This window comes from Lacerta agilis, chromosome 4 (genome assembly GCF_009819535.1).
Source record: "Lacerta agilis isolate rLacAgi1 chromosome 4, rLacAgi1.pri, whole genome shotgun sequence".
Lineage (NCBI taxonomy): Eukaryota > Metazoa > Chordata > Lepidosauria > Squamata > Lacertidae > Lacerta > Lacerta agilis.
The window spans coordinates 19,426,606-19,440,054 of NC_046315.1; the positions used below are offsets into that span (position 1 = coordinate 19,426,606).

At 41.1% G+C, this 13,449-nt stretch overlaps 1 protein-coding gene across 1 annotated transcript; it reads right to left on the reverse strand.

The window, feature by feature from the left end:
- Positions 1-2,019: 2,019 nt before the first annotated feature.
- On the reverse strand, positions 2,020-4,275 carry LOC117045068 (disintegrin and metalloproteinase domain-containing protein 21-like). Its single transcript, XM_033145852.1, has one exon. It carries the CDS (start codon positions 4,249-4,251, stop codon positions 2,020-2,022), a length of 2,232 nt encoding a protein of 743 aa, XP_033001743.1. The 5' UTR covers positions 4,252-4,275.
- Positions 4,276-13,449: the final 9,174 nt, after the last annotated feature.

Sequence of the window (13,449 nt, forward strand, 5' to 3'; positions counted from 1 at the left end):
TAACTTCCCTGATACAGGACAGCAGTGTTAGGTACCTTCACAGCTAATTATACCTTCCATTTCTACATGCCCCTGGAGGGAATTAATTACAGTGATATTCAGAAGTGAAGTTTACCTGCTTTGAATATGAAAAGATCTCAATTCAGTTCACACAAGTTCTGCGTGGTAGGTACACGCGCTGCACTGAATATTCTACTAACAACTCTCTAAAGGAATAATTAATTCAGCTTATGCTGACCTGGAGCATTATCTTTCCTGTATTCTTCCCCAAAAACACAGAATTCTCTATAGAATGCTACATAGAGACTACATTATTAAGGACTGGCATTTAAGCTGCTAAGCTTTCAAGTTAATGTATCAAGAAGGGCTTGCTTCTCAGAGTAAGAAAATCTAGAACTTGCAAAAGGAATACAATAACCTTTCGTGTTAACCTTGATAAGTGTTCAGTCTACCTGCACAAAACGTCCATCCCTGGAATGGAAAAATAAATCTTAAGATATTCACTGTGTTCTAGGGAAGCAGGGGTTTTTTATGATTCAGGACTGAACAGGCTGGGACACACGCAACACAATTTGGTAACTGGAATAAATGATGCAAATTATAAATGTTTCCATTAATGTATTTAATCTGCATTTTCATTATTTTGAACCTGTAATAGCAAAACTGCCTTACAATGAGTCAGACCTTTCATCCATCCAAACCAATATCATGCAATATGGCAAAGGATCTCTCTCGAGGGACACAGGTCACTTTCAGACTGTCAGTATTTTGCAAGTGGGATTGTGCAATTAAACTGGACTAAAAAGGACTTGGGAGCTCTGACATTCAAATATGTTTTTTAAATGGATTTTCTTTAGTGATTGGAGGAGTGATGGGGAAATGCAGAACCTCGACCCTAAACAAATCAAGATGAATGCTCAATAAGCAGGTCATCTGGCGGATCCCTCAGGCTCTCTGGGATCTCAGTGGCTCTCCTAGCTGTTATGCCACCTGAGAACCTTTTGACTAGAGTCACAAAAATACATTCATCCTGGACCTTCTGCATAAAAAAATAAGGGCTCTGCCACTGAACTATGGCTCTTCCTGTCCTTAAAAATGTTACATGGAAAACATGTACACACTTTTGTAAATCAAGAAAATCTTTAATAAAAAAAACAACAACTAGGTAAGGGAAGTTAAAACTCTGAGGGGCATGTGAAACATTTCAGAAAGGGGATCTAGCATTACCAGAGAGCACTCTTACCTGCTAGTTTTATCCAAAAGTGTTTTGGCTTCTCTAAAAATATCTTCTAACCACGTAGTATTCCTTTTAAAAGACAGATTTCCACCCACTGACCACCTTCCAATGGCTAAAAAGGACATGATTCTGTGTTAAAGCACAGAGATACTCTAAATATATGAAAATATTTTCCCCTTGTGGTTAAATCAAAGATTATCCTGTGTGGCAAATTTTATAAACAAGGTGCTAAACAAAAATGAAACTTTAATGAAAAGATAGCACCCGCAAATATGTTATATAACATTTGCCATTATTTCCATTATAGCTTTTTGTAATATTATGTGTTGGTGGTTTCGTAATATTTTTAATAAACTGTCTCATTTCAAAATTAACATTTGTGTCAACATAGTTATTGGTACAATTTTTGCAATGGCTTTCTAGACTGAAGTGAATTCACTTCGCAAACATACCAATATTGCATTTCAATGGCGTTAAGAGGATTGGGTTGTGATTCTATCCCTCTACACTCAAGGTTACTTTGGGAGAGAATCTGATATATCCAAAATGCCAGCACTGCTTACATGCATATCTGTAGCATGGTATCCTCCTGTATGATAATATTTGATACCACTGGACAGATTTCTCCCACTCAACATAGGATAGGACTTCTGTCTTCAACAACAGAGACTCTCAACATAAAGTGAAAGTATTAACAAAAATTTTCATATGTGAATATTTCCCTTTGAGATGAACTGAACCAATGCTTACAGAGTCAAATATATGTTATATAATAGTGCTCATTATACCCAGCATACCCTTTTGAAACTTTCTGCATTCTTCGCTTCTGTGACCTCAAGTGGTTTTTGTTCTTCTGTTGATTCTGATGGAGAGATTCTTAAACTCATTCTTCTAACCTTGTAGCTTAGCACAAACCTGTAATACACACCCAGGCCAACAGCAGCAGTCACAGTGCAAAGGACCAACACACTTCCTACAATACTACCAACAATGACACCATTCCAGCTTTTTGAAATTGGCCCACTGTCAATGCTGCCCCCATATCCTCTCTGTAGACAGTCGGGAGGGGCCCAGCCATAAGAACAATGACAGTGTTTGTAGTTGTTGCATATTCCCCTGTTATGGCACTTTGTGGTGTTACATTCATACCGCAAGAGGGACACATTCTTGCATTCCCTATTAATACACATCATGCCAGTGCCACAAGGTGTACCATCTTCCACTGCTCCAATATCATCTACCTCCATTCCGCTGTGGTAGTCTGTACCCCAGCAGATACTTTTGCCAATGGTGGTTTGAATGATGGTTTGGTGTTCTTCCAAGGTACGTACCCTATAGATATTACTACACTGCATTCGGCCACAAAGAATATTTTCAGCATTGCATTTCTTAAAAATACCATGTTCAAGGCCACAGTTGCCAAAGCGATCACCTCGAGCATTCAGCCCTCTGAAACAATCCTCTGAAGCTCGTACGGTTTTCTTGCCAAATATTTCTTGGCACTGCCCATTGGGAGTACTACAACGACCGTGATAGCAATAGACTCCATCACCACAAGGGGCACCATCTTGTATATAAACATCTTCTGGACATTGGTCCGAAGTCCCAGTGCAAAACTCAGGCAGGTCACAGATGCTAATACTCTTTCTGCAAATGGATCCAGCGGGACGGTACTTGCACCTGTCACAGCACAGTCCAGAAGAACAATTGGCAAATGGGCGCAACGTGCAATCTGGCCTGCAACATTGATCCGATTGACACTGCACAGCTGAGCCACAGTCACATTGCTCTCCTTTTTCCACTACTTTGTTCCCACAGTATTTGAGTTTATACATTTGATCAGGGTCTGGTGGAATCAACAAGCAAGGTGAGTCCCTTAGATTGAAATACTTATGGTAACTGCAGTTGCTAAACTTATCAGTCCGTGAATACAAAGCAGACATAATGCAGGCACGTCGATCACATTTACAGTTTGATTCATCATGGCTCATACCAAGATTATGTCCAAATTCATGGGCAAAAAGTACAGAAAAATCAAACAAATTGAAATTTCTTAATACTTCAACACCAGTAGCCTTCTTATTACAAATTTCTGCTACATATGCTCGTCCAAGAGTCATTCCATATGACCTGTATACAATTAAGTGAGCAGCATCATTCTTTAGATGGTTAAGTAGAATGTTATGCCTCCATACAGTAAACGCTTTAAGTGTGCTTCCTATAGTTTTACCAATATCTATGAGGTTCTTTTCTGACCATATCTCCAGTCCTGCTACAGACACTTCAAAAGAAAATGGCTCAAAAAATGAATTTACCGTATGGATGGTCTCAAGAAGTTTCATAGCAATATCAGTTTCATTTTTATTAAACTTAACATATCGTTCATGCTCCACCACAAATGCCACTTCTGCATGTCTCTTGTGTGGCCACCAGAGTTCTGCTGGAGGACTTCTGATAGCCACATGCTTTCTGTCCTGGATCATGGCCTCTTGACTCCTTTGCTCTTCCTCCGTCAACCCACACCTCATGCGCATGGCACCCTCCACTGTTTCCAGTCGATACACCATATGCTGAAAGGTAGCAGATGGCTGGACAGGTTCAATTTGATATGTCTCATTGTTAAATTGTAACAGGCCCCTGAGTCCCCCTGAGCAAGTGCTGAGAGTGACTGAAGATAGAGGCTTGTCTTGTATGAAGCCACTGTAGAAACAATCATCCCTGATGTAATGATAGTCAACCTGGAGGTCCCCTTCCTTATTGTATGTGAAGATGGGGAAGTCTTTAGGGATGGTGCCCCTCTTCCGCCTGAGGCGCACCACCTGGCTCTTCCCCTCAATCTGCAGCAGGTAGCTGACATCCTGGGTTTCCTGTAGTCCATACCTGAAGCTCAGTTTCCTTGGGATGGTCACCTCATAAGAGGCATACCTAAAGCCCTGAGGCGGTGTCTGGCCATCAGTCTCACTCAAAAGATTCCTCAAGAATATAATGAGTAGCCATGCCAGGCTGCCACTCATTCTCCCAGAAAGAGGAAAGAATCTCTTGAAGCACCACCTCTGGCACCTCATCCCTGAAAGGGAAGTCCCAAACATTTGTTACCAGGTTAGTAGATAGATGGGAAGGGGGCTACATGTGAATTAGAAGAGGAGGAAGGTGTGTTGCCTAGCAACTGCCAGTGTGCTCCATCTGTGGAATGGGGGCGGAGCTTGGAGGATCAAAGAGTTCCTAAGAAGTTTCTGCCTGAGAGGGTTGCAGGAAGAAGAGCGGGGGGAAGAGTCTTCTAGCACCCCACGGACTAACAAGTTTTATTTTGGCATCAGTTAGTGGACATGAGGTCACTTCATACAGTGGATGGGTTATGATCCTCAGTTGTCATATATAAAATATGAAAAGTACTTTCTGTGACAATTCAATTAGCATTTAAATGTATGCAAAATATAGAAACCAGCTTAAAGATAAAGAACCATGTGAAAGGGGAGCAAGAGGATGTTGAAACTGTCCATCAGCAACTAGCAATGTATGAGCAGGCACACAAAGGTCACAGTCTTTCCCACTATGACGTACTGCCTTTCTATATAAATTATGGTCATTATTTTTACATTTACCTATAAATGAACAAATGCCAATTTTATGCCAATCTTTGCCACTTTGCATTTCCCTTTTTGGTAATGCATTTTCTCATTTTTAGTGATCTAATTATGGCCACCCCACACCTAATACTGGTGATGAGGTGGTCTGCTTATATTTAGAGTGGAAGGGCAGGGCCTGAACATCATGGGGCCCAATCTAGCTTTAAGCTTTGCCTGCTACCTTCATCATCTGGAAGGTATATTAGACTTCCTGTGGCCGTTTCCCTATCTTATATGGTTCAGGAGAATGAACCGAAAGAAAACATTGACCTTTTACAGAACCTCAATTGATGGATCAAGGCTATAATCACCAGAACAAGCCTTTGTGATGTGCGGCAGTTAATGATAGTTGGCCAACAAAGTAGCAAACACAGAAAACAAGAAAAAGATAATGAAAGATATAAAAGACTAAACCTGAAAGAGAAGCCTGGGTAACGTGCTGTATTTAAAATTCATAAGGAATCAGGAAGAAGAAAGGAATACTGGTAATTTTAGGATTAAGGTGGAACAGATGGGATGGAATTTTGATAGTGGTGGAAGGCCTGTAGTTATTTTAGATGGACTGAAAATAATGTCAGATAAATCATGCGGTAGTCCTGGTTAGTGAGATAATGGAATGTTTTAATAGACTTCTTGTAGTGCCTCTAAGGCCCATTAGGGTCAGGACAAAGTTATCCCCCCTTATTTCCTGTTTTTCCTTACTTTAGCAACCTTTCCCCTTCATTAGGGACTGTCTCAACTGAAAAATGACATCCAGATCCAGTAACTACTCTCCACACATAAAGGGTATGAAGAACCTGCATGCACAGAATTCCTGTGCCATACATGGAGCATGCATGTACCAGGTACATCTAATGTATGCACTGATTTGCCTTTTTCAAATTGGACAAAGCACTCTTATGTAATCAATTTTGAATTTCAACCCAGTTATTTTGAGGTTTCTTATTACCGAAAGTTCCAGGCCCCTGAACCTTATATGTCCACGTTAACAGGCCAGGTGCAAACAGTGCAAAGGCCATCAAAAAAATTATTACATTGTTTTGTACCATGTGTGGAGAACTAGTCCAATGCCAGGTAGGGGTTAACTTCTCTGACAGTTAGAACCCTTAGGGGCGGGCTTAGCCTCAGTATAAAACACCCCTCCCAGTGGGCAGTTAGTTAGAGTTAGAGTAGGAGTTGAAGTATGGGCAGGAGGAGTTAGAGTTGGAGTTAAGTGCGGGGAGTTTAGAGTTGGAGTTGAAGTGTGAGTCAAGAGATAGAGCTGGGAGTTTAGAGTCTTAGGTGGATGTTAGCAGAGAGGATAAAGAGATTGTGAAACGTGTTGTTATTGATATTTAGTTAACTATTAGAGGTAATAGGCCGGTAACATTTAGAGGTATTAGGCCGGTATAGGACAACTGTTATATGCTTATTGAACAACCTTTTATTTATCAGCAACCACAAGCTTTGTACGCAATAAACATCTTTTTAGTTCACAATATCCTCGTCTGTGGTGAATGAAGTAAGCAGGATCCAGCTAGTAGTCTGAAGGGCTGCAGCTGGGGACTGTTTGTCGTTGGTGCAGCACTCATAGACCGTAAAACGTCCGGGGGTGGGCTGTACAGGGCGAAGGGCCCGCGACATTAAAGTGGTGGCAGCGTCGGGACGAAAGATTGTCATAAAGTGGTGGTCACATTGAGATCAAAGATCTAAAGTGTTGGCAAGAAGTGCCAAGGTACAAGAAGGATTTAAGGGTGACGCATTGTATGAAGTGTGAGGCTTAAAGAGGATTTAAGCAAACTTCAGTGAGACTCTACAATCTAGTCAGGAAGGGGATCGCATACACCTGGAAAGGGAGAAGGGGAATTCAGAGAGGAATTACCTGGCCCTAGGGTGTGGTGTGATAGCGCCTAAGACTGTGAGATTGTGAGAGAGTTACAAAGATACTTTGCGTTTGAAACTATTTCAGGCAGAAAGGTTTATAGTGAGAGGTCGGAAAAGTACGCTGGACAAAGTGCACTGAGGTAACTTTAGGCGTGACTTTGGACCTAAACTGTGGAAACTAAGCCTGGAGAAATAGTTTAACTGAAACATCCTTGATTTAAGTACAGAAATAATACCACCAAATAAATAGAAAATGCCACCTAGGAAGACGAAAACAGCTCTTAGGGACTCACAAGTAGAAAGCTCTGAAGAAGAAAATGGGGTTTCCCAAATTGAAGAAACCAGTACTGAAATAGTTAACAAAAATCCTGCTGAGGGGACGAGTTTTAAAGCCTCAGAGGAATTTGAGAAATGGAAACTTGAGAAGGAATATAATTTGAAAATCGAACTAGCAAAGCTAGATATTGAAAGAGAAAGGGAGGCAATGGCACTGAAAGAGAGAGAATTAAAGTTACAAGCTGAAGCAAAAGAGAGAGAATTAAAGTTCCAAGCTGAGGCAAAAGAGAGAGAACTAAAAGAGAAAGAAATGACCTTAAATATTGAGAGAGAAAGAGAAAGAGAGGCAAAAGAGAGAGAACTGAAAGAGAAAGAAATGACCTTAGCTATTGAGAGAGAAAGAGAAAGGGAGGAAAGAGAATATTTATTAGAAATGAAAAGACTTGAATTATCAGCTGCAGATAATAGAAACAACAACAATAGTTCCACACAAAATCCTAGCAGGGTGGATTTAAAAAGATTCCCTGACTTCAGAGATAAAGACGACCCTGAAGCGTTTATCATTTCTTTTGAGAGGGCTTGCGAAGATTTTGAAGTAAAAGATGAGGAGAAAATGCAAATACTGAGAGCGCGTATTAGTGGAACATTAACAGAGATTTATTCTCAAATGCCATCTGATCAATCCAAAGATTTTGAAGCATTTAAACAGTTGGTTTATGTGAGATTCGGAATTACTGCAGAACAACTGAGACAAAAGTTTAGAACAATAAAAAAGTGCGAGAGGAAACATTTGCTCAACTAGGAGCTAAAACTACAAATTATTTAAACAAGTGGCTAGAACAGGAGGGTGCCGATTCTGTGGCGAAAATAAAAGAGGTGATCGCATTAGAACAATTTTATGACACGATTAATAGTCATTTGAAGTATTTAATTAAAGAAAGACGCCCTAAAACCATCCTGGAAGCTGCTAATCTGGCAGATGAAATAAATGAAATCCGAGAACACGCTTATGATGCCCCAAAATATAAGGACAAACAGTGGGAAACAAATAAGTTTAAGAGAATGCAACAGCCCACAAAGTTTACCACAGAAACTGCCAAGAAAATTTTTCCCGCCAATGAAAATGTTCCCCATAACACGCCTATGACAACGGGGGGGACTGAGGGAAAAGTAAATAAATATAGTGAGGGTAAAAGGCCTGAATTAACCTGCTGGCAATGTGGGAGAAAAGGCCATCGACAGGTGGACTGTAGAACTGAACTCAGAACTAGGAGTGCAAATACTATCCCTCAGAAGCAGACATATTGTGTCCAAACTGTGGAGACAGAGCCAACTGCCAACATGGTTGCCACGGCAACCGAGGCCCAGTCTAGAGAACAGGCTGATGAGTTACCAGTGGCCCAAGTTGTGAGGTGCTATATAATTCAACAAGATGACATGCTATTACACAAAACAGGAGAAGAAATTTGGGTGAATGGTAAACAATATAAAGGCTTAAAAGACACAGGGTCTCAGATTAGTATTGTACATCCTGATTTATTAAAGCCAGAAGACTTTATTAAAGGCAAAACAATCAGTTTAAAAGGAATATCAAAACAGCCAGAAATCTTGCCAGTCGCATTAGTTAATCTGACATATAAACAATGGTCTGGAAAATGGCAAGTAGCAGTTTCACCAGAAATCCCAGCTCCAATGTTAATTGGGTGGGATCTACTTGACCATGTACAGAGTGCATTTGTGATAACTAGGGCACAAAAACTGCGACAGTTACCTCAGGAGGAAAGGCCTGATACAATTGTTGAACTGACACAAGATACAAGTTTAGTGCCAGTTACAAATAGTCAAGCAGCTAGTTTTGCAGCCAAGCAGAAACTAGATACAGATTTACAGAAATATTTTCAAGCCACAGCCTTGAATACAGTATTAACCCCGGAAAGCCCGGAGCGGTTTATAGTCAACAATGGGTTGCTATACAGAGAGATTCTTTTAAAGCCTAATAGAGGGGGTAATGAAATCCACAGGCAACTAATAGTACCTACTGAATTTAGAACCAAGATAATACAACATGCACATGGCAGTATCTTTGGAGGTCACTTGGGAATCACCAGAACCAAACAAAGGGTGTCCCAAAATTTCTTTTGGCCTGGGATGGGCAAGCAAATAAAGTTATTTTGTCGAACGTGCCATACTTGCCAATTACAAGGACATGGGCAAGATAAAACGAAAGCACGTGTGAGATCTTTTGAGCCAAGACAGGATATTTTATTAATCAGACCAGTAAAAGGGGACAAGTTACAACTGACCTGGGAAGGTCCTTTTAAGATCATTCCAAAACTGAATGATGTAAACGATATAATTCAATACGGTGAAGGGAGGCGGGTCATGCATGTGAATATGAAAAACCCAATCAAGTCCCTAAACCATGAACCCAATCTAGACTACAGTAGTCACGTTATTGAAAAAGCCTGTGATATTGGTAAAGGAGTGTCTACCTGCAATGTGACCAGTGACCTATCTGTGAGATCAGTTAGAACAACTAGTCAAATTTATGATAAACCATTCATCAGTTGGAAAGATAGAAAGAAAGACGTGCTAGAAGTTATAGCTGGCATGGGGTCCCATCGACTTTCTATGAAAGTGACAGTGTTTCCTACACTAGAGATTGTGTGGTGGGAGGATGGGTACCCTGCTGCTCATGCAACACAAATAAATGTCCAAAATGAATGTGGTTACACAGCATCAACAGGGCTACCACGTCAAAGGCATACAAAAGTAGTCTTAAAATTGCTCGAAGTGGGAACTGATAAATCAATACAGACCAAAGATGAACTGACAACAAGGGAGATTGCTATGAGCAATAAGCAATCAGAGCTTTTTAGCCTACTTTCATTAAGTGATCACGCATGCCTAGAAAGCTTCAGCAAGCTGACTAAAAAAGAAGATATCCGCAAACTTCTGAAAATAGTTCCCAATGCATTTAAAAGCCAGACAACCAGTGTTTATGCAGCTTATGATGACCTGGAGATGTGTGTACAAGTCTGCGAGCTTAAACATTTAACAGAGATCCTGAAGGAGGGAGAGGTTGAACTAAGAGAGCTTTTGACCCTGAGAAACAAGGACTCTACCCAGCTTGGGATCCACAATCGTTACAGACGCCTCGAGTGCAGGGATCGGAATGGGACTGTGTCATCTAGCCGGGGAAGACAGCTTACATCCCATCACGTTTGGCAGAGAAAAGACTGGTGCCCAGAGAAAGATACTTCTTGCGACGGTTAAGGACGATAAGGAGCGTAAAGGATCCTAAACATCATCGCAGACGCCTTATAATGAAGACCCAAAGACAAAGGTTAAAGGACAGTTACGGTTTTTCCTGCAATAAAGACCTAATGCTGCATGATCTATTGTATATAATGTTCACAACTATATGTACTTTTACTGGAGATGTAACTGTTTATGCCATAGTTAGGGAAAAGGTAAGAGTTAATAAATGTAATGTTTATAGTAATGTTTTAAACTGTTGTTTGTATCAGAGGGATACTTTGGCTAGTAACTCCTCTGATACAAACCTAAAAAGGAGGGAGGTATGTGGAGAACTAGTCCAATGCCAGGTAGGGGTTAACTTCTCTGACAGTTAGAACCCTTAGGGGCGGGCTTAGCCTCGGTATAAAACACCCCTCCCAGTGGGCAGTTAGTTAGAGTTAGAGTAGGAGTTGAAGTATGGGCAGGAGGAGTTAGAGTTGGAGTTAAGTGCGGGGAGTTTAGAGTTGGAGTTGAAGTGTGAGTCAAGAGATAGAGCTGGGAGTTTAGAGTCTTAGGTGGATGTTAGCAGAGAGGATAAAGAGATTGTGAAACGTGTTGTTATTGATATTTAGTTAACTATTAGAGGTAATAGGCCGGTAACATTTAGAGGTATTAGGCCGGTATAGGACAACTGTTATATGCTTATTGAACAACCTTTTATTTATCAGCAGCCACAAGCTTTGTACGCAATAAACATCTTTTTAGTTCACAATATCCTCGTCTGTGGTGAATGAAGTAAGCAGGATCCAGCTAGTAGTCTGAAGGGCTGCAGCTGGGGACTGTTTGTCGTTGGTGCAGCACTCATAGACCGTAAAACGTCCGGGGGTGGGCTGTACAGGGCGAAGGGCCCGCGACACCATGAACAAGGTAGCACATCAAATCCCACGCTTGGCAAGGGAGCAGAGCGATCCATGGCTAGGTATCTTGTTGTCAGGTAGCTTGTTCAAATTTTTTCTATGACACCCCTCCATCTTGACCTGACCTGCTTAAATATGCCATTTTACTTCAGATTATTTTCTGGGATTAAATACAATTGGGCCACAAAGATGCCAGAATGCAGAGCCCTGCTTACTTATTTGAACTACATGCTATACTCTTATGAGTTTGTGGGTGCCAGATGCCCCTAAATTCCTGGTTCCAGAACTGCATTTACCACTGAATAGAACATTCCAGGCTAAGCAGTCATCACCTGATGTTTTATCACTCATCTAAGAGCCTGTCAGTTCAAACAAAGCACTCACAGAGCCACCCACTACATGAGAGAGAGCACGATTTTGTTGATATCAAGTGAACATACTTTCTTGCAAAAGTGGATGTAGGATCACACTATAAAATGCGACCTCGTCATCACTCTTCACAATAAAATGCAGACATACTGGAAGTTTTGTTGTCTTCTGTTCATCCAATAGAGGTTTCAGTTCACTAGCTCTTTGTCCTGAAAGACCAACATGGACCCTAAACCTCTGGTGTTATTTGGAGAATGGTTAAGAAACTCAAACTTCTTTTTTCCTTGAACAATACAAGAAATAATTTGACAGCCACACAAAGTGTGAATCTCGCTTAAAACAGTAGGGGATACCCACAGATATTTGAGTGCAGGAATGTGCCCTTTTGCATTTAGCATATTGTCTTCATGAAATATACTGGTGGATGTTGTCAGACCTATTAAACGTGGTAACTTTTCTGCTGTCGCTCCATTCCTCTGAAGTTTCCAGCTTGTCAGGAGACAAGATGCCACCACTGCCTCACACACAGCCAGCCACCACCACTGCCTCATTCATGGTGCTACACACCCTCCATGATGATGCTGGGGAGGTGGCAGCACAGCCATGTTCAAATATATAAAAGGATGTCATATAGAGGAGGGTGAAAGGTTGTTTTCTGCTGCTCCAGAGAAGCGGACACGGGGCAATGGATTCAAACTACAAGAAAGAAGATTCCACCTAAACATTAGGAAGAACTTCCTGACAGTGAGAGCTGTTCGGCAGTGGAATTTGCTGCCAAGGAGTTTGGTGGAGTCTCCTTCTTTGGAGGTCTTTAAGCAGAGGCTTGACAGCCATCTGTCAGGAATGCTTTGATGGTGTTTCCTGCTTGGCAGGGGGTTGGACTGGATGGCCCTTGTGGTCTCTTCCAACTCTATGATTCTATGATTCTATGATTCTATGTGTGTGATGCTGACATCTGTGTGGGGTGTTGTGGGGTCAGTGGATGGGGGAAGAGTATTCCACTCTGGAGAGGATAAGGAAAGCACAGGAGAATGTTATCGGTGGCTTCCTAGCAGTCATGCAAATTCATTTCTCAAAAATGGATCCTGGGCATAATTACAAAGCATTTCTAAAGAGAAGTCTGCTTTATCTATTCATCTATGTATAGCACCACCAGTGCTGTGTATGGTGGTTTATGGAGGTCTCTGTCTCCAAGGAAGAGTGGGGGGGGGGATTCAACCAACCAATCAGTCAATAAAAACAGACACCACACAGGACAACCAGATCATGGAACTAATGCAGCAAGCACATCATGCATTTGATGAACGTTTATGCCACAATAAATGTTAGGCCATCCATGGCCATCTGTCATGGATGCTTTAGCTGAGATTCCTGCATTGCAGGGAGTTGGACTAGAGGACTGTTGGGGTCCCTTCCAACTCTAAGATTCTATGATTCTACGATTCCACGATTCAAAGTGCTGCAAGGGTACTGCAGTTGAATGTGGGGCTATTGTAGCATCATGACTCATGGGTGCTTTCTCCTGGAATGCAGTGACATGCTTTGAGCATAGTATTCTTTGGTAGGGTAAACCAAATCTTTTCAATCTTCACTAAAAAAAAAAAAAAAAAAATGTGGCCTTCAGTCCATACACCAGTGTTGAAATGGTGATATTAAAAAAAATATGGAAATGATTTTTTGTTGTTGGAATCTTCCATCTCCCAATACCATTTGTATTTTATGGAGTGCAGTTCAAGAGCAAAGGAAAACTGTATCCAGTTGGCAGGAGATGATAGATAGATAGATAGATAGATAGATAGATAGATAGATAGATAGATAGATAGACAGATAGATAGATAGATAGATATTACAGAATAGGAGTAGTGAGGCATCTAAGCATGTACACCAAGTGTAATGTAGTGTTTGTAATGTTCATTTTAAG

Bases quoted from the DNA above. Each gene is read 5' to 3' on its own strand.
- LOC117045068 (XM_033145852.1), bottom strand. From the start codon at position 4,251: ATGAGTGGCAGCCTGGCATGGCTACTCATTATATTCTTGAGGAATCTT.